The 18,275-nt window shown below is 44.8% G+C and overlaps 1 protein-coding gene across 2 annotated transcripts; it reads left to right on the forward strand.

Moving 5' to 3' along the window:
• Positions 1–25: 25 nt before the first annotated feature.
• Positions 26–17,749, forward strand: ADSL (adenylosuccinate lyase). 2 transcript variants are annotated; one of them, XM_011218863.3, is made up of 13 exons: positions 26–248; positions 4,135–4,338; positions 6,017–6,061; positions 6,591–6,670; positions 10,108–10,279; positions 10,482–10,528; positions 11,207–11,297; positions 11,723–11,792; positions 11,936–12,083; positions 14,509–14,599; positions 15,260–15,349; positions 15,874–16,050; positions 17,459–17,749. In XM_011218863.3, the coding sequence occupies exons 1-13, from the start codon at positions 78–80 to the stop codon at positions 17,543–17,545; spliced, it is 1,473 nt and encodes a 490-aa protein (XP_011217165.1). In that variant the 5' UTR covers positions 26–77; the 3' UTR covers positions 17,546–17,749. The 2 variants fall into 2 exon arrangements, with proteins under 2 accessions (XP_011217165.1, XP_034500219.1); XM_034644328.1 differs by lacking the exon at positions 26–248 and adding an exon at positions 2,241–2,382.
• Positions 17,750–18,275: the final 526 nt, after the last annotated feature.

Here is an 18,275-nt window from a genome sequence, read left to right on the forward strand (position 1 = left end):
TGGAGGAAGTCCCGCCTCCGGACTTCCGCTCCCGCCCTCGCTGGCCCTTCTTCCCCTAGCAGGGTATCGTGTTCGGGATGGCGGAGAGAGGTGACCGCGGCGGGCAGCAGGCGGCCTGCGGGCACGACAGCTACCGCACGCCGCTTGCCTCCCGCTACGCCAGCCCAGAGATGTGCTTCGTGTTTAGCGACAGGTACAAATTCCGGACCTGGCGGCAGCTCTGGCTGTGGCTGGCGGAGGCCGAGCAGGTAACGGGCCGCGGTAAGGGGCCGGGCGGGGAGAGGCGGGCCCGCCCCAGCGCGTGCGGGGCTCGGCGCGGAGTCTAGGCCTGGCCCCCGGGGGGAGCTGCCCCGCTATTTTTGGCCGAGTATCCCTTTCCTAAGGAGCTATGGCCCCAGGAAGGTCAGGGCAGAAGGCCCGGGAGCCGACACCTGTTGCCTCCCTTGTTTTGACTCATGGAGGGTTAGACACGCGGAGGAGGCGGCGAGAAATGCACGCTCTGGTTTTAAGGATTTATCTTAGCCATTCCTGCAGGAATTCTCTGTTGACCATGGACACTGAGCGCTCGTTACGTGTTATTGTGCGACTCTTAATTTCTTTACACATCTTTTCCCATTTAACCCATAAACTCTGCAAACTAGGTGGTGCTTTACCCACATTATATGGAAGAAATCAAGCCTCAGTGATACCCAAGCGCGTCATTTGCTCCTAACCATTAGTCGCGGAACCGGGGTGTGAACCTGGGTTCAATGCAGAGCCTGAGCACTCAGCCTCTTCGTCTTCCACAGTGCCTTAATGTAGTTAGTGACAGGAGTGTCACTACAAAATTCATGTTTCCTCGCCATTGTTTCCGCTCCAGTCGGCTGTGTTTTGCTTTTCTAAGGAGGGAGAATCAGGGTAGGGGGTTATTGAGTGGGATTTCTGGTGTCTCTTATAAGAGCTGCATATAGCTATTTAGCTCAACGCTTTGAGAAGTAGCTCCAGAGGGGCCTTCCCAGAGGAATTGAAGGAAACTGAAGGTGATCCAGAGAGCTATAAAGTTTCAGAGGAAAATGCCACAACAGGCAAGATGGCAGTGTCCTCTCAAACGGCATGAGGAAACTTGGAAACAATTTTAGCACTGCCTGGGGCCCAGGTACAGCGAAACTCCCCAAACAGGAAACTCTTCCCTAGATTTTCCCCCTCCCCATCACTGTCCTCAAGATAATTAAGCGACATAATCATAGTAGACACTTTTATCATGCCTACTATGTGCCAGGCACTGTCTTAAGGCCTTGCATATTAATGGCTCATTAACCCTCAAAATAGCTCTGTATGGTAAGAACTATTTTACAGATGTTTGACAGATGACGGAACGGAGGCACGAAAAGACTTCATAGAATACTGGCTCAGATAACAGGAATGGGTAGAAGAGGACATTAATAGGGTGGTGTGATTTATTATGTACTGGCCTGTATTCTTTTCTCTTTCATATGCTACTCCATTATGTAGTTGAGGGTAGTGGCATTCAAAGACTTTGCAGGATCACCATAGCTAGTAAATGTCTTTTAGTTGGAATTGCAATGTAGAGTCCTATGAATATGCATTCTTTCCTCTGCCCAGTCGGCACACTGCCTGAAATGCACACAGTTTTGGTATGATCTCCTGTGTTTGGATTTTCTGTTAAGGTGTCAAAATTAGCATAAACTGCACAATAATTTAGTAGTTAAGGAAAAAAAAATTGAATAAGAGATGCAGAATGCAGAAAAGCAGGAGTGGGGGAGAAACTTTAACAAGATGCATTGCCTGGGGGATAGGAAGCACTTTGGCCACACTGCCCCCTGCTGCTTTGCTTTGAGAGGAGCCCTGAAGATAACCTCTCTCCTGTCTTACCAGTCCGAGGCAGCTTTGCCCGCGTGGCTCCTGAGCTCTTGAAATTTGGGTAGTGTGACTGAGGAACTGAATTTTTACTTTTTCATTTCAATCAGTTTAAATGTAAATAGCCACATCTGGCAAGTAACTGCCATCTTGAACAAGATAGGCCTAAGATGCAAGATTCTCCCCGGCCAAGGCTTGGGAGTTTCAAGTGAGTTTGAATGAATTTCACCAATCTGTATATTCTGCACTTGAATCCAGGGTTCTGAGTTGCCTGTGGGCTGCAAGCTGTTTTTTGCCAGCCCGATTTTTCCAGTGATGGATGAATGTGAGATGTTTATATGTTTATTTTCTCAATAAAATCCTGCAGTCGTTTTCAGTTTTACTGAATTTGCTGTATATAATTTGTTGGCAAAACCACTAACAATGTTCTTAATTTTCATTTCTCTAAGTAAATCCATCTGGGTCAAATGTAAAGTTTTGGCCTGGATCCCGCACTTTGGGCACTTACAGGCCAAGCACTAAGGGGTAAGCAACATAATAAAACAAACTCTCCTCTTACGAAGTATACATTCTAGGGGGAGGGACAGGCTAATGCATTTGTAAAAATGTCATGTGGTGATAAGTGTTGTAAATTAGGTTAAAGGGATAGGTGAATGGTATATAAGAAGGATGTTTCATATTGGAGTTGGGAAAGACCTCTTTGAGGAGATGACATTTGAGTCCAGAGACCAGAACGTGTGAACCAGGCAGAGTTACAAGGGCAGAGGGAACAAAGATCAGAATTATATTGTATATTTTGGCGTTTACTTAGAATGTAATTAACATTATTCATTAAGAAAATCATGCCTTTGGGTGCCTGGGTGGCTCAGTGGGTTAAGTGTCTGTGGTTAAGTGTCTACCTTTGGCTCAGGTCGGGATCCCAGGGTCCCAGCTCACCTGGGAGTCTGCTTCTCCCTCTGCCCCTCCCGCCACTTGCACTCGCTCCAGTGCGCTCTCTCGCTCTCTCTCTCAAAAATAAATAGATTAAAAAAATTAGTTGGAATATTACTCAGCCATCAAAAAGAACGATTTCACAACATTTGCAGCAACGTGGACGGGACTGGAGGAGATAATGCTAAGCGAAATAAGTCAAGCAGAGAAAGACAATTATCATATGGTTTCACTCATTTATGGAACATAAGAAGTAGGAAGATTGGTAGGAGAAGAAAGGGAAGAAGGAAGGGGGGTAAAAAGAAGGGGGAATGAACCATGAGAGACTATGGACTGTGGGAAACAAACTGAGGGCTTTAGAGGGGAGAGGGTGGGGGATTGGGATAGGCTGGTGATGGGTAGTAAGGAGGGCACATATTGCATGGAGCACTGGGTGTTATACACAAGTAATGAATCATGGAACTTTACATCAGAAACTTAGGATGTACTGTATGGTGACTAACATAACGTAATAAAAAATTATTATTAAAAAAAATGGATAAAAAATTAGAAAAAAGAAAATCATGCCCTCCAGGGCATCTGGGTGGCTTAGTCGGTTGAGCAACTGACTCGTGGTTTTGGCTCTGGTGGTGATCTCAGGGTAGTGGGATCGAGCCCTGTGTGGTGCTTCACACTCTGTGCAGTCCCCTTGGGATTCTTTCTCCCTCTGTCCCTCCCCGTGCGCATGTGTGTCCCCCAAAAATAAATAAATAAAATCTTTTTTTTTTTTTTTTAAGATTTCATTTATTTGAAGGAGAGAGAGGGAGAGAGCATGAGCTGGGGGAGGGGGAGAACCAGACTCCCCTGCTGAACAGGGAGCCCGATGGGGGCTTGACCCCAGGACTCCGGGATCATGACCTAAGCTGAAGGCAGTCGCTTAACTGACTGAGCCTCCCAGACACCCCATAAATAAATAAAATCTTAAAAAAGAAAACATGCCTTCTTCCCCATGTACTTTTAATTGCCCCCAATTTTATTTGTATTTTTTTTCTAAAGAATTATTGATTTATTTTAGAGTGAGCACTTGCGAACCAGGGCGGTAGGAGTCAAAGGGAGAAAGAAGGGAGACAAGCAGACTGCCCCACTGAGCAGGGAGCCTGTTGCAGGGCTCAGTCCCAAGACCCTGAGGTCATGATCTGAGCTGAAAGCAAGAGCTGGGGTGGCTCATCCGACTGAGCCACCCAGAGCCCTGCCCCAAATTTTAATTTAAGAACTGGGAGGTGGGGCATAAATGCTAGTATGAACCAGTTTTTTTCTTGGTGTCACTTCAAATCGTTGTTATTTTATTTTGTTTTGCCTGTTCTGCAGACGTTGGGTTTGCCTATCACAGATGAACAAATCCAGGAGATGAAATCAAACCTGGACAACATCGACTTCAAGATGGCAGCTGAGGAGGAGAAGCAGTTGCGACATGATGTGATGGCTCACGTGCACACGTTTGGCCACTGCTGCCCGAAAGCTGCTGCCATAATTCATCTTGGCGCCACCTCCTGCTATGTTGGAGACAATACAGTAAGAGCCTGTGTTCTGTTTCCTCTTAGGACTCCGTCTTCATAATGGGTTTATAAATTTTATTTGATTTTGTCTAATTTTAGGGAGTAACTCCGTAGATCTTTAGTTTTAGGGGTATCTTAAACTCAGGAATTTTCTGCTTTTGTTATCCTTCTAATCTAAACCATAAGCCCCTAATGACCTCCGTAATATAAAACCGGCAGATACAGTTTATGTCTTGGTTGGCTGGACATAAGTCTAGGTCTTAGTGTTTTAGGGGCAAGGTAATTGTCCAGAGGGATTTTCTTTCCAAAGTCCTTTATAACTCTTTGCTGTAACTTCTGAAAAAAAAAGAAGGGATTGCATTATGATTCTTACACAAAACCCTTAATCAGCAGACCGGCTTACCGTCAAACATGAAAAAGTAGTATCGCATTTTCCCAGGAGTTTACTAGGTGCTTGGCAGTATTCTGAGTGCTTTGTATGTTTTACTTCATTTATTCTTCACAACAACCATAAGAGAGGTGCTTTTATCTCCATTTTTCAACAGCTTCTTGAGGTGTAGTTTACATACCATGAATTTCCCCATCTTTAATGTGCAGTTCAGTGAGTTTTAGTAAATTGATACTGTTCAACCTTCGCTACGCTCTGGTTTTATGGCACATCCCTCACTCTGAAAAGTTCTCGTGCCTGTTTGCAGTCAGTCCCCACTCCTGCTTTCCAGCCCAGACAACCATCGACCTGCTTTCTTTCTCTGTAGTTTTGCCTTTTCTCGTAATGTCCTATAAGTAGAATCAGAATATGTAGTCTTTCGGATCTGGCTTTATAATCCCCGTCTCTACGGGTGAGGACACTTAAAGAGAGGTGGAAGAACTTGCTTAACGTGACACAGCTAGAAAGGATCCAAGCCCAGGGAGAATGGCCCCAAACCCGTGCTCTTAATCACACTGTGCCCTTGGGACCAGAAATTCCATTCCAGATACACTTCCAATTCAGAAAGAAGCCACTGATTTTTAAGTTGCCCCAAATACTTACAGTCTCAAGTGGTACATAATTAAAGGCATCTGTGTGTAATTGGTGACTCAGATAATGGAAGAATGACAATCCCCTCACTTGGAACATACTTTTTTTTTTTTTAACAGTGTGTGGTTGGACTCATCAATTACTATCTCATGCGAGTTGCCTGAACTACATCTCCTATTTCCCTCAAGAACAGCTTCAAATTTCCTAAACCTTGATATTCTGGTTCATGTCATTTTTTTTGTTAGCCACGATAGACATGAACAAAGGAGGGGAAACTAATGGAATGTTCCCCCTGGAAGCTTCTCAGAGACTCGGGCACTCCTCTTTGGGAACATCTAGAGCTTGTTGACCTGGACATCTTCACAGTATTCAGGATGGGAATTTGCTCCGTGACTGTTCTCCACTTGTTTTAGTTACCATATGCATTGGCCTTTGGAGGTATAAGGGTTTTGTTCCTTGGACATCCCAGAAGTACTCCTCTCCAGGTTGATGTGCTTTTAAAACAGTATTCTGAAAAGAACCACTTCTGTTAGGATCTTCTGGCTTGCACGGAGGGTTGCTAATAGTGAGAAAGGTGGTAGCTGAGAAGCCCAGTTATGATGGCCAAGAAGTGTTATGTAATATTATTGTTTGGGCAAAGCTGTTTAATGTGAGACCACTGCATTTTCCTTTGCAGGACCTGATTATTCTTAGAAATGCATTTGACCTGCTTTTGCCAAAGGTAAGGAGTTGGCAACAGTTTCCTATCAGCCTTGGGCTCCCCATGATAGGAGATGGGCACCACTTTCGAATAAATCAGTGCAATGTGAATATAAATGGATTGTCTTCTATTCAGATGAATGATTCTATATCTGATCTGTAGAACTAATTCTCTGTTTTTGGATTAAATCGCTCTAAGCAAATTCTTTTTAAAACATAGCCTTTTAAATGAAGGAAGTTAACCAGCAGCTTGTTGTTGGAATATGTTGGTCAGATTTGTGATTTTGTCCTGTTTTTATCTGCATGCGCACGTAAGTGGTCTTAAAATTGTGCAGAAAAAGTTCATGACTCTTTAGGTAGTCAACTCAGTTTTCAAACTTTGGTTGCCCTGAACTCATCAAGGCACTTTGCAATGCAAAGATGGAAAGATATGCCTCTGCCTTCCTTAGGCGGGAGCTCTAATTTTATATTAAATTGTCTAAAAGTTTAGTTCCTGATTATGTAACAAGCTCATCCTGAACTCATTCTTCACTACGTGGTCTTTCTTCCAGCTTGCTAGGGTGATCTCTCGGCTTGCTGACTTTGCTAAGGAACGAGCCGATCTTCCCACCTTAGGTTTCACACATTTCCAGTAAGTGATATGATTACTTCTTGGGACTTGGGCTAGTTTGTGTGCAGTTGGCTTTCATTTCTTTCTTCCGTTTCCCTTCTCTGTGGAAGCCTGGAGGTGAAGAATCTCAAAACATAGTTTAAGCAGATAAACTTGGGATGCTTATGAGGAATGAACCTTGTCCCTACCTAAAAAGCTAGAGACTCGTAAGAGTTCATTTGGGGAACATTGGGAAATATGGATCAAGAGCCTTAGAAAGTATTCATTCTCCTTGATTCAGTAATTTCATTTTTAAAACTCTAGCCCAAGGAAGTAATCTAAATTATGCAAAAAGCCTTATGTACAAAGATCTTTATTAAAATATTGGTTTTGATAGTAAACATTGGAAACAATCTAAACGTCCACAATAAGAGAATAATTAAGGTATAGCATATAGTATATTCATAGGCTGGAATAATACGCGGCCATTAAAATCATGCTCATAAGATTAATATGGAAATATGCTCAGGTTAATGTTATGGGATAAAGACAACATATAAATTGTACGAAGATTGGAAAAAATTACACCAAGATGTAAATACCGATTTCTCTGGTTTAAGGATAATAGGATAATTAAATTTTTCCCTATATTTTATATTTTTGATTTTTAAAATGCACAAGTATTTTATGATTATCAAAATCCTTTTCAAAAACAGAGAATGTCATTTTTGGAATGCTAGTAGCACATCTTTTTTTTTTTTTTTTTTAAAGATTTCATTCATTTATTTGACGGAGATAGAGACAGCCAGCAAGAGAGGGAACACAAGCAGGGGGAGTGGGAGAGGAAGAAGCAGGCTCACAGCGGAGGAGCCTGATGCGGGGCTCGATCCCATAACGCTGGGATCACGTCCCGAGCCAAAGGCAGATGCCTAACCGCTGTGCCACCCAGGCGCCCCATAGTAGCAAATTTCTAATGATGATATTTTAGTAGTGGTGTGTTAGCATCTGCCTTACATTTTGATGGGGGTATTACTATGGCAGCAAGGGCATTATCTCCTATAATTTAGGAAAGGCTGTTGAGTTTAATCTTCTTCAAAGTTAGGGCCTGCATTTACTGGTAGCAGAAGCCTGAAGAGATTGTTCATGAGGAGTCCGTGTGCAGTATGCAGGGGTTGACCATGACAAATGCCTTCCTCTGGTTCCCTAGCATTACCTGAGTTGCAGCTCCTCTTCCTCTCCTGTGAGCACTGGGGAGTGCCCAGAGAATGCGTGCATCCCAGTATTCCTCTGGGTGCAGTGTGACGAGGGTATCCGCGGCCCCAGTTAGCAGCAGTAGGCACTGCTGGTATTGATGCATAGGTATCTCCTCGGTATAGGTCAGTTCCTGGGCACCTGGCTGGCTCTCTCAGGAGAGCATGAGACTCTCGATCTCAGGGTTGTGAGTTCAAGCCCTGTGTTGAATGTGGAGCCTACTTTCAAAAAAAAAAGGGGGGGGTGTATGGATGGCTCAGTTAGTTAAGTAGCCGACTTGATTTCGGCTTAGGTCATGATCTCAGGGTCCTGGAATTGAGCCCTGCATCAGGCTCCCTGTTCTATGGGAAGTCTGCTTCAGGATTCCCTCTCTCCCTCTCCCCCTGCCCTCTCTTTTCCTTCTCTCTCTCTCAAATCTTTTTGAAAGGGGAGAGGGGAAGCAACTTTATTGAGATATAATTCACATACCATAAAATTAACCCTTTTTTAAGTCTGCAGTTAGTGGTGGCTTATGGTTTTTGTTTTTTTTTTTTTTTTAAGATTTCTTTATTTTAGAGAGCATGAGCTGGGGCAGGTGCAGAGGGAAAGCTAGAGAGAATGTCAGGCGGACTCCCTACTGAGCACAGAGCCTGATGTGGAGCTCAATCCCATGACCCTGAGATCACCTGAGCCGAAATCAAGAGTCGGATGCCCAACTGACTGAGCCCCCCAGGTGCCCCTAATTAGTGGATTTTAGTATACTTACAGACTTACACAGTCACCTGTATATAATTTCAGAATATTTCCATCACCCCTCAAAAAAACCCATACCCATTTAGCAGTCATCCCACTCCCCCCTTACCTGTCCCCTGGCAATCATGGTCTGTTTTCTGTCTATGGATTTGCCTCTTCTGGACATTTTATTTAAGTAGAGTCCTACAGTATTCATCTTGTTATGACTGGCTTTAGTCACTTAGTATAATGTTTTCAGTGGTCCTACTGTAGCATGTAGAGCGCTTCATTTCCTTTCATAGCCAAAATGGTAGCTAGACCAGATTTTGTTTGTCCGTTCTTCACTTTATAGACATTTGGGTTGTTTCCACTTTGTGGCTGTTACGTACAATGCTGCCGTAAACAGATCCACACAAAGCCATCCATTTATTTCTTCACTTGGACCAGTAATCTATTAGCTAGAAAACTACCGTGAGATTAATTGGGGGACATATCATGGCTCGCGGTGTGCCTTCTTGTTGCCAGCTGTTCGTGTCATTCGCCTGATAGGAGAGAAAATGCATCTGGGATGAGCTAGGTCATCTATCAGAACTCCAGGGGCGCCTGGGTGGCACAGCTGTTAAGCGTCTGCCTTCGGCTCAGGGCGTGATCCCAGCGTTATGGGATCGAGCCCCACATCAGGCTCCTCTGCTATGAGCCTGCTCCTTCCTCTCCCACTCCCCCTGCTTGTGTTCCCTCTCTCACTGGCTGTCTCTCTCTCTGTCGAATAAATAAAATCTTAAAAAAAAAAAAAAAAGAACTCCAGCGTCATCGCACTGTATTCATAATGATATTTTATGTTCAGAAACGGACCTGCAGTAGGTAGACGTAGACTTACGGAGCAAAGCCACCAGCTACTACGTTACAGTCCTTTGGTTATATGTGTGTTGGGGTTGTTCTCCACAGCATGGCTACCCTCTCATCAGATCTTGTCTCCTCAGAGAAGTCTTCCTTTATTGACAGTCTGGAGTAGCATTCTCCAGTGTCTTCATCATTTTATGTTTTCATATTTCTGACAAAAAAAATCAATAGTTACTTTGTTTACTTGTTTACAGTACGATGTGAGTTCCATTGGACAGAAACCTTGTCTATTTTATTTGCTCTTTTTTCAAAACCAAGAACACATTGGATACTTGACAAATGTTTGTTACATGAGTGTATTTGACTTGCCAAAGTCTGGGGACAAACAAAACAGACATTGTCCCTGCCCTCATATTGCCTCTTGATGATACACAAAGAACTATGTTAGGAGACCTTTAGTTTTATAATCACTGAATATTTATAAATGACATTGAATTTCCTTAACCATTATATGCTCAAACTTCTTAGCTCTGGTTTTGTCTACACCCGTTTCTCTCTTACTTTAATTCTTAACCCTTTCCAGGGGTAAGCAGTGATTGTTTGAAGAAGCAGTAAAGCTTTTATGAAGTAAGTCCTTGGTTCGAGACTTCTCTGTGTCCTTTTTGGGTCATTTTCAGGCCTGCTCAGCTGACCACAGTTGGGAAACGTTGCTGCCTTTGGATTCAGGATCTTTGCATGGATCTGCAGAACTTGAAGCGTGTCCGAGATGACCTGCGCTTCCGGGGAGTGAAGGGCACCACTGGCACTCAGGCCAGCTTCCTGCAGCTCTTCGAAGGAGATGACCAGAAGGTATTCCGAGAGCAAATGGGGACACAGAAACTCAGTGGTGAGAGCACCAGAGACAGAGCTGACCTCCAGGATGGGAGGAGAGATTGATCTTGGGATGAGTGGAGTCTCTGGACTGGAAGGAGGTTGAACCCTGGGCAGGATGTGGAGATGTCCTCATACTGGCCACACCTAGATTTCTACAGGGATGTCTTTTTCTTCCAAGGTAGAGCAGCTTGACAGGATGGTGACAGAAAAGGCAGGATTTAAGAGGTAGGTAAATGGGAAAAGTGTTGACTTCCCTATTAAGTGATGGAAGGCCTGTGTTCAGGGTACCTCTTGATTTGACCCTTTTTCTTCTTTTGTTCTTCTACCCATTTTCTTTTATCTCTGGCCTGGGTTGTTTTTCTTTATAGTCTAGATTCTATCTTTTTACAGTCTATAAGGAATAAGCAAAGTGTTTACTTCTGAGATTCTTTTGAATAGTCTCACCCATGTTGAGGTCCTCTAGTGGTTTCATCTAAATCTGACCATTTCCACTAAGGGCCATCATGCTTCAGCATGGCTCCTTGTTCCAGGCATTTCCATCAGGCTGTGGCAAGATGTGGGTACCACAGGCCCACACTTCCTTCTCAGGTCTGGGTGTTAGTAAAAAGGACAGAAAAACAGTTTGTTTCAGAAGCATATTACCAGTGAGGTTGTCTGGGCTCAGTATGACTTAGTATACCAGTGAGACCAAGCTTTTGCTTAAGGTCTGTTTTTGCTCATTTGTTTGACACAGTCATGTTTTGAAAAAGCACTTTTATCCCCCCAGATTTTATTTTTATTTTTAAGCACCCAGTGTGGGGTTCGAACGTAACCCTGAGATTAAGAGTTGCGTGCTCCGCCAACTGAGCCAGCCAGGCGCCCCTGAAATATTTTCACTTATGGCTCTCTTCAATTTATTTCTAGGGCTTTCATCATCACAGGACAAACCTATACACGAAAAGTGGATATTGAGGTGCTGTCTGTGCTGGCTAGCTTGGGGGCATCCGTGCACAAGGTGAGTGGTGGTAGCAGTTTGTGGGGGTGGGGCTGAGAGTTCTGCAAACCACAGACAGATGGAATTCGCCTCAGACTTTTATTATAGTTACATCTCTCAAGAGATGTCAAGCTTCATTTTCACCATCTGGGGTCTGTAGGTGACACCTCTTAAATTAAGGAGCTCTAAAAGACAGACTAGCTCCAGAGTTCTCATTAAAGCTCATCTTGCATTGTTTCCTTGCTATCATCAGTAATGTTTCACACAGGTGTTTCCATGCTCCCTTATTTGTTATCCCCGCTCTTCAGGAGCCAGGAGGAGTCTGAGTGAGGTATTCTCCAGGAACTCTTGGAGAGGTCGTGCTCACCTCCTTCATCAGTCTAGCCCCTGCTCCCAGAGTCCTGTGCACCAACAGTGCAGGACGTTGCTTAGCCCTTTCCCCCCAGATTTGTACCGACATACGACTCCTGGCGAACCTCAAGGAGATGGAGGAACCCTTCGAGAAACAGCAGATTGGTGAGTGTTCTGTGAAGACATGAGAACACCGCAGAGATGCTGAGAGGCCTGTGGGCCTGTGTTAGTAGCTCACCCAGCAGCATGCTCGGGCACTCACTGTTCTCTGAAGTCTCTCTGCCTTTGTTTTTCCTTGTACGGGGCAGGCTCAAGCGCGATGCCATACAAGCGGAACCCTATGCGCTCAGAGCGGTGCTGCAGCCTTGCTCGTCACCTGATGACCCTTCTCATGGACCCACTGCAGACGGCATCTGTGCAGTGGTTTGAGCGCACGCTGGATGATAGTGCCAATCGGTCAGTAGAAGGGGGATGCCACGTACAACAAGTTGGGGGAGGACCAGAAGAGGAGCCTGGAAGCAGAAGGATGTTTTGAGCATCTGCATTTTCTGTTTGTCCCCGCAGAGCCTGGAGTCTAGCAGGAAGGCAAGAACATAGAACAGCGTGATGGGTGTTAGGATCAGAATGTGTACGAGATAATCTCTGTGGGAGCTAAGATGGGGGAGTAGTGGTGGAGGAGTCAGGGAAGGCTTCACAGAGGAGGTGATGCTCTAAGACTCAAGAAATGTAGGCTTTTTAAAAAATTATTTATTTATTTATTTGAAAGAGAGCGAGAGCAGAAGCAGGGGGAATGGTAGAGGGAGAGGGAGAAGCAGGCTCCCCACTGAGCAAGGAGCCCAATGCAGGGCTCCATCCCAGGACCCTGGGATCATGACCTGAGCAGAAGGCAGATGCTTAACCAACTGAGCCTCGCAGGCACCCTGAAATACAGGCGTTTTTAAGGACCTTTAAGTTAAGATATAGGGGCACTTGGGCGGCTCAGTTGGTTAAGGTCTGACTCTTGATTTCAGCTCAGGTCATGATCTCAGGGTTGTGAGATTGAGTCCCGTGTCAGGCTCAGTGCGGGGTGTGGAGCTTGTAAGATCTCTCCCTCTGTATAAATAAATAAAGATAACAGGTCTTTAAAAAAAAAAAAAGACAAGTTTGGAAGCATATATGAAGGCATAAAGGCAGGAGAAAGAACAGTTAGGGAGTTACCAGCAGTCAGGTAGCACTGGGGAGTGAAGTCTGTGTGTGGCAAGAGATGAGGTGGGACAGGATGACGAATCACAGCTAGTTTTTGAAAGGCCCTGTAGGCCCTGAAAAGGAGTTTAGTTACTGTGCTGAAGGCAGGTGTAGTGTCTTGGGACAGTTACATGGTGATTAGTGATGAGATGTGTCAGAAGTAGCGTGTAGTTAGGAATAAGGTACCAACATGCACATGGTTTTCTGCTTTACGTATATACTTAAATATTTTTGTTTTGGGGCAACCCTGTCAGGACCCCTCTCACTCCTGAGAGGTTTTTCTGTATCCTTGCTTAATAAACATCTGTGGTGGCTTCATTCACTCAAAAAACGAAACAAAAAAAGATTTTTGTTTTTAAGTAATCCCTACACCCAATGTGGAGCTCGAACTTACAACCTGAGATCAAGTCACATGCTCCACCAACTGAGGCAGCCAGGTGCCCCTATATGTATACTTTTTTTTTTTTTTTTTAGATTTTTTTTTTTTTAATTGAGAGAGAGCACGCACAGGAGCAGGGCTGGGGGTGGTGGAGGGAGAGGGAGAAGCAGAAGCAGACTTCCTGGTGAGCAGGGAGTCTGACACTGGGCTTGATCCCAGGACCCTGAGATCATGACCTGAGCTGAAGGAGAGCCTTCGACTAAGCCAGCCAGGCACCCCGTCCTGTACTTTTTTTTTTTTTTTTTAAAGATTTTATTTATTCATTTGACACAGAGAGAGACAGCCAGCGAGAGAGGGGACACAAGCAGGGGGAGTGGGAGAGGAAGAAGCAGGCTCCCAGCGGAGCAGGGAGCCTGATGTGGGTCTCAATCCCAGGACCCTGGGATCACGCCCTGAGCTGAAGGCAGACGCTTAACGACTGAGCCACCCAGGCGTCCCATCCTCCCATCCTATACTTTTTAAAGCAGTTTCGCGTTACTGTGGTTTGCTTGCATTGTACTGGGATCTGAAAAGGATATATAGTTAAAGCTAGCTCCCTGGGATCTGTGTGTAATCCAGGGAATAAGACATTGATGGAAGTAAGATGTGTGAACTCATTCAGAAGTCAGCCATTGAATGAATACTCAGCAGGCTGTGACCTAATCAGATATGCCCGTTAAAACACCCTGTAACAATTTGGAGAATCAGTTGTAAGGGGACATGGATCTGGTCAGAACAAGTTAGGAGGCTTCTTTAAAAAAAAAATCCAAGTCCACACTGGCACAGTGGCCATGTGATCAGAGAGGAAGGATATGAGTAATAAAATCAGGGGCAAATTGGCTGGCCTTGGTGGTGGACTGCAGTGAGAATTAAGATCAGTGTTGGTGTGCTAGCCCCATTTACTGAGACAGGAGCCACAGGGAGAAGTTTGACATGTGAGCAGGAAGCAGGGGAAAAGTGGCTGAGTCCAGTTTGGGGTTTGAGGTACCTACGGGTCAATCAGGCAGAGGTCTCCAGTGGGGTATATGATCCGGCACGTAAGCAGGTGGCCTGGACAGGGGGTGATAGATTTGAGGGTCATCAGATATGGGGGTAGCTGAAGTCATGAGATGAAAGGAAGTTGTCCAAGGAGTACTGTGGCGTGAGCGGTCAGTGAGGCAGCTTCTGGGACACACCCTACATTTCACTCAAATTGCTATTTGTTTAAAGAGATAAGTGAATTGGCTGTTTGTTTTCCAGACGTATCTGTTTGGCTGAGGCATTTCTCACTGCAGATACGATATTGAATACGCTGCAGAACATTTCTGAAGGATTGGTGGTGTACCCTAAAGTAAGAGACCTCAATAAAAAAACAAAATATTAGGGAGGGCGGTTGGCATGTGGGGGGGGAATGTAATCTTTTCCTGCTCTGGAGTGAGTATGTTCGGGGAGCTGCATCCTGGTCCAGTAGGAGGAGTTCTTCCTAACCAGAGCTCATTCCTGAGGTTGTGACATGAGCTCCAGAGAGCTAACCCTGGAATCCTGGAATCCGTAGACACACTTACAGAAAAGAGAAAAGGAAGTACTCTGAATGGCTTATACTCTTTATGAGCATGAATCATCAGCTCTGGTGTGGCTGGCAGAGCAGACGATCTCCTTTGCTGGTTTTTAAGTACCTGAGGCAGATGGGTTCATTTCCATTATATACTTGGCTCTTGAGGTTGGGCACTGAAATTTTAACAAAGTTCAGGTTTTAGAAATCTTTCCAATGAAGCAGCTTTTAAAAGTTTATTTAAATCAATACTCCTTTTTTTAAATCAAAATAATACTTTGTATTAGAAAGGAAACTGAAAAATACAGTGTGGATGAAAACGATCCATTCTGCTTTCTGTCTTCATAAATGTAATAGTTCCTGTCCTTGTGTGCATTTACTGGTCACAGTGGCTCTCTTACTGCGTGTGTGACTTTGTAACCTTGCACCATCTTAGCCCTGCTGCATTCATTCTTCTAGGTAATTGAGCGGCGCATTCGGCAAGAGCTGCCTTTCATGGCCACGGAGAACATCATCATGGCCATGGTGAAAGCTGGGGGTAACCGCCAGGTTTGTTAACCCCTCATGCTCCTGGATCAGTGGAAAGTGCACCTTTAGTCCTGTTCTCCTCCCTTACGGAGAATGAAAGCATTTCTGTCCTCACCCAGTCTTGGTAGTGGCACAGCGCAGTGACAGTATTCTACCGTAGAACAGGCTTGTCTCTGGACGGTGACTGTGGTGAACTTGGTTTGTTTAAAGTGAATCACTTAGTCACCTGTAGAAAACGGCCACCTTTTAGTGAAGGAATTCCGTCTGAATTTCCAATAGGAAATGACAGGAAGAGGGCAGGACACAAGAGCACAGGGTTCATGCAGCTTTAGAGGAGCCAGAGCAAGATGGGCATTTACTTAGTTTCATCCTAGGATATGGTCAGGGTCAAGATCTTGGTGGAGTCAGACTGAGGGGAACCACCTCAGCCTGGACGGGCTTTGTGTACTGGCCATAGACAGCATGGATGTGGTGTTGGATGACTTCTTAAGATGTCTAAATGCCCTCTTAGTAAATGAACCAACAATACCTCACTGTCTTCCCAGGATTGCCATGAGAAAATCAGAGTGCTTTCCCAGCAGGCAGCTGCTGTGGTCAAGCAGGAAGGGGGTGACAATGACCTCATAGAGCGAATCCAGGCTGATCCCTACTTCAGTCCCATTCACTCCCAGTTGGACCATCTACTGGATCCTTCTTCGTTTACAGGTCGTGCATCCCAGCAGGTAAGCATGAGAACGCTTCCATAGCGCTGTAAGCCTCCCCAAATGCCCTTTTTTTTTTAAATTTTAAAATTTTTTTTGAGAGAGAGAGTGTACAAGTGGGGTGAGGGGGTGGGGGAGAGGGAGAGTATTAAGCAGGTTCCCCACCCAGTGTGAAGCCCAGTGCGGGGCTTGATCTCACCACCCTGAGATCACCACCCTGAGCCAAAATCGAGTCGGATGCTTAACCAACTGAGCCACCCAGATGCCCCCAAAATGCCCTCACTGCTGGGCTGCAGAACCTGGAATACTATCTTCACTGTTTCTATTTTCTAGGAGGTATGCTGAGAATGAGGGTTAGTCAGAAAGAACTCAGAGCAGGCTAGAATGTGAAGATCTGGTTGTTTTGAGCAGGCTTAAGTATTTCCCCCTGTGGATTTCTCTGAATTCTGCTCTGGAGCATGTGATATAATGGACAAAGATTGGGTTTTACCCTCAGATAGATCAGTCAGGTTCGTTCCTGACTCAGGCTTTTACTGGCTGACAGGATAAGAATACATGTCTTACAGGCTGGTGGTTATATGGATTAAAAAGCCTAGCATAGTACTTGGTGCATAGTAGGTATTCAGTAAATGTCATTTTCCCTCTTGGCCTTTCAGAGACCGCACTCGTAATTCAAAAAGACGTACGAGTGCAGACTAGGTGCTCAGTATGTATTCAGATACTGCGCTCATTCTGGGGCTCAGAACTTAGTGGTGAAGGCTTATAAAGAGGTCGTTATAATACCAAGCAGTACCTGCAGGAATTGCGGGAAGCATGTCCTTTGGGATCACAAAAGAGTAGAGTAGCACTAAGGAAAGGCTTCTTGGAAGACTTGACATCTGAGCTGAATCTTAGGGACAAGTAGGAGTTGGCAAGTACATTGTCCAACATGGGAGAGAAACTACAATTGTTTGTGTGTTGCTAGAATAGCCAAGTGCCCAGAAGTAGGTACAGGATTTCAAGTTGGAAGACAAACTGGAGGTAGGAGACCAGCAAGGAAGCTGCTGCAGAAGGCCGTGCAGTTGATGAGGCCATTGAGCCAACGTGGTGGGAGATCTGGATGAGGGAGAGACTGCGGGGCCGTTCAGGAAGTTAGTCACTTGGCAGGTGGTCGAATGAGGAGGGAGGAAGCAGTGATGATTTTAGGTTGGGGAACGGAAAGAACAGGCTGGGCTGGTTTGTGGGGAAGCACATGTGGGCATGGTGAGTTGAGCTGCCTCGGTCTAGGGACAGATTTCTGACAGGCAGTTGAGAAAAATAGAAGTTCAGTGGTTCAATAAGAGCTTTATCAAATTATTTCTCAGTGACATAAACTGACGTTGAAAAAAGCGTTATCAAACTAACATCTTGACGTTTTCTTTTGTCTTACATTTGCTTTCGTCTTTGGCAGGTGCAGAGATTCCTAGAAGAGGAGGTATATCCCCTGCTGAAACCATATGAAAGTGTAATGAAGGTGAAAGCAGAATTATGTCTGTAGACTTGGAAAGAATTAAACAAGAAGTCATTGGCTTCATTAACCTTTATTGCCGAGTCTTGGAAAATGTTATTCTAATGCCTTTTTTTACCTCAAGACCTGTTAATCTCAAATTGATACAGCACTTTTTTGTTTGCATGGTGCTTTCACATTTCTCAAGGTTTATAATGCAGAAATAAATTACATTGGGGCGCGTGGGTGGCTCAATTTGTTAAGTGTGTCTGACTCTTGATCTCGCCTCAGGTCATGATCTTAGGGTTGTGAGATTAAGCCCCACATCAGGCTCAGTGCTGGGTGTGGAGCCTGCTTAAGATTCTCCCTTTCCCTCAGTCCCTCCCCACCTCTCTCTGCTCTCTCTGTCTTAAACAAAGAAAAAGAAGAAAAATTATGTTGAGTTGGACTCTCTTTTTTACAGCAACACAACCTGTAGTTCATAGTTTGGTCTGTTCTTTCACGCATGTTGTCCAGCTAGCCTAGTCTGTTTCACCTGCTCACTTGATCACGAGGGAGTAAGCAAAGTCCTGGTCCTCTCTCCTGAAGGTAAATTTGATCTGTGTCTAGCAAAATAACCAGGACTTTGATTCAGGATGGTTGGATACCTTTGGTATCCAGTTGTGTTTTGTCAGAATATATAATGAAAGTCAGAGCTACAGTAAATTCTCAGGCTTATTCAGCCCAAGTTGTACTCAAGCTCACTTCATCTTTTGGTAAAGCTTATATATCAGAGAAATGC

This window comes from Ailuropoda melanoleuca, chromosome 15 (genome assembly GCF_002007445.2).
Source record: "Ailuropoda melanoleuca isolate Jingjing chromosome 15, ASM200744v2, whole genome shotgun sequence".
Taxonomy (NCBI): Eukaryota; Metazoa; Chordata; class Mammalia; order Carnivora; family Ursidae; genus Ailuropoda; species Ailuropoda melanoleuca.

Bases quoted from the DNA above. Each gene is read 5' to 3' on its own strand.
- ADSL (XM_011218863.3), top strand. From the start codon at position 78: ATGGCGGAGAGAGGTGACCGCGGCGGGCAGCAGGCGGCCTGCGGGCAC. The intron at 11,298-11,722 runs GTGAGTGGTGGT...CTTTCCCCCCAG, and splicing joins TGGGGGCATCCGTGCACAAG to ATTTGTACCGACATACGACT. The intron at 11,793-11,935 runs GTGAGTGTTCTG...TGTACGGGGCAG, and splicing joins CTTCGAGAAACAGCAGATTG to GCTCAAGCGCGATGCCATAC.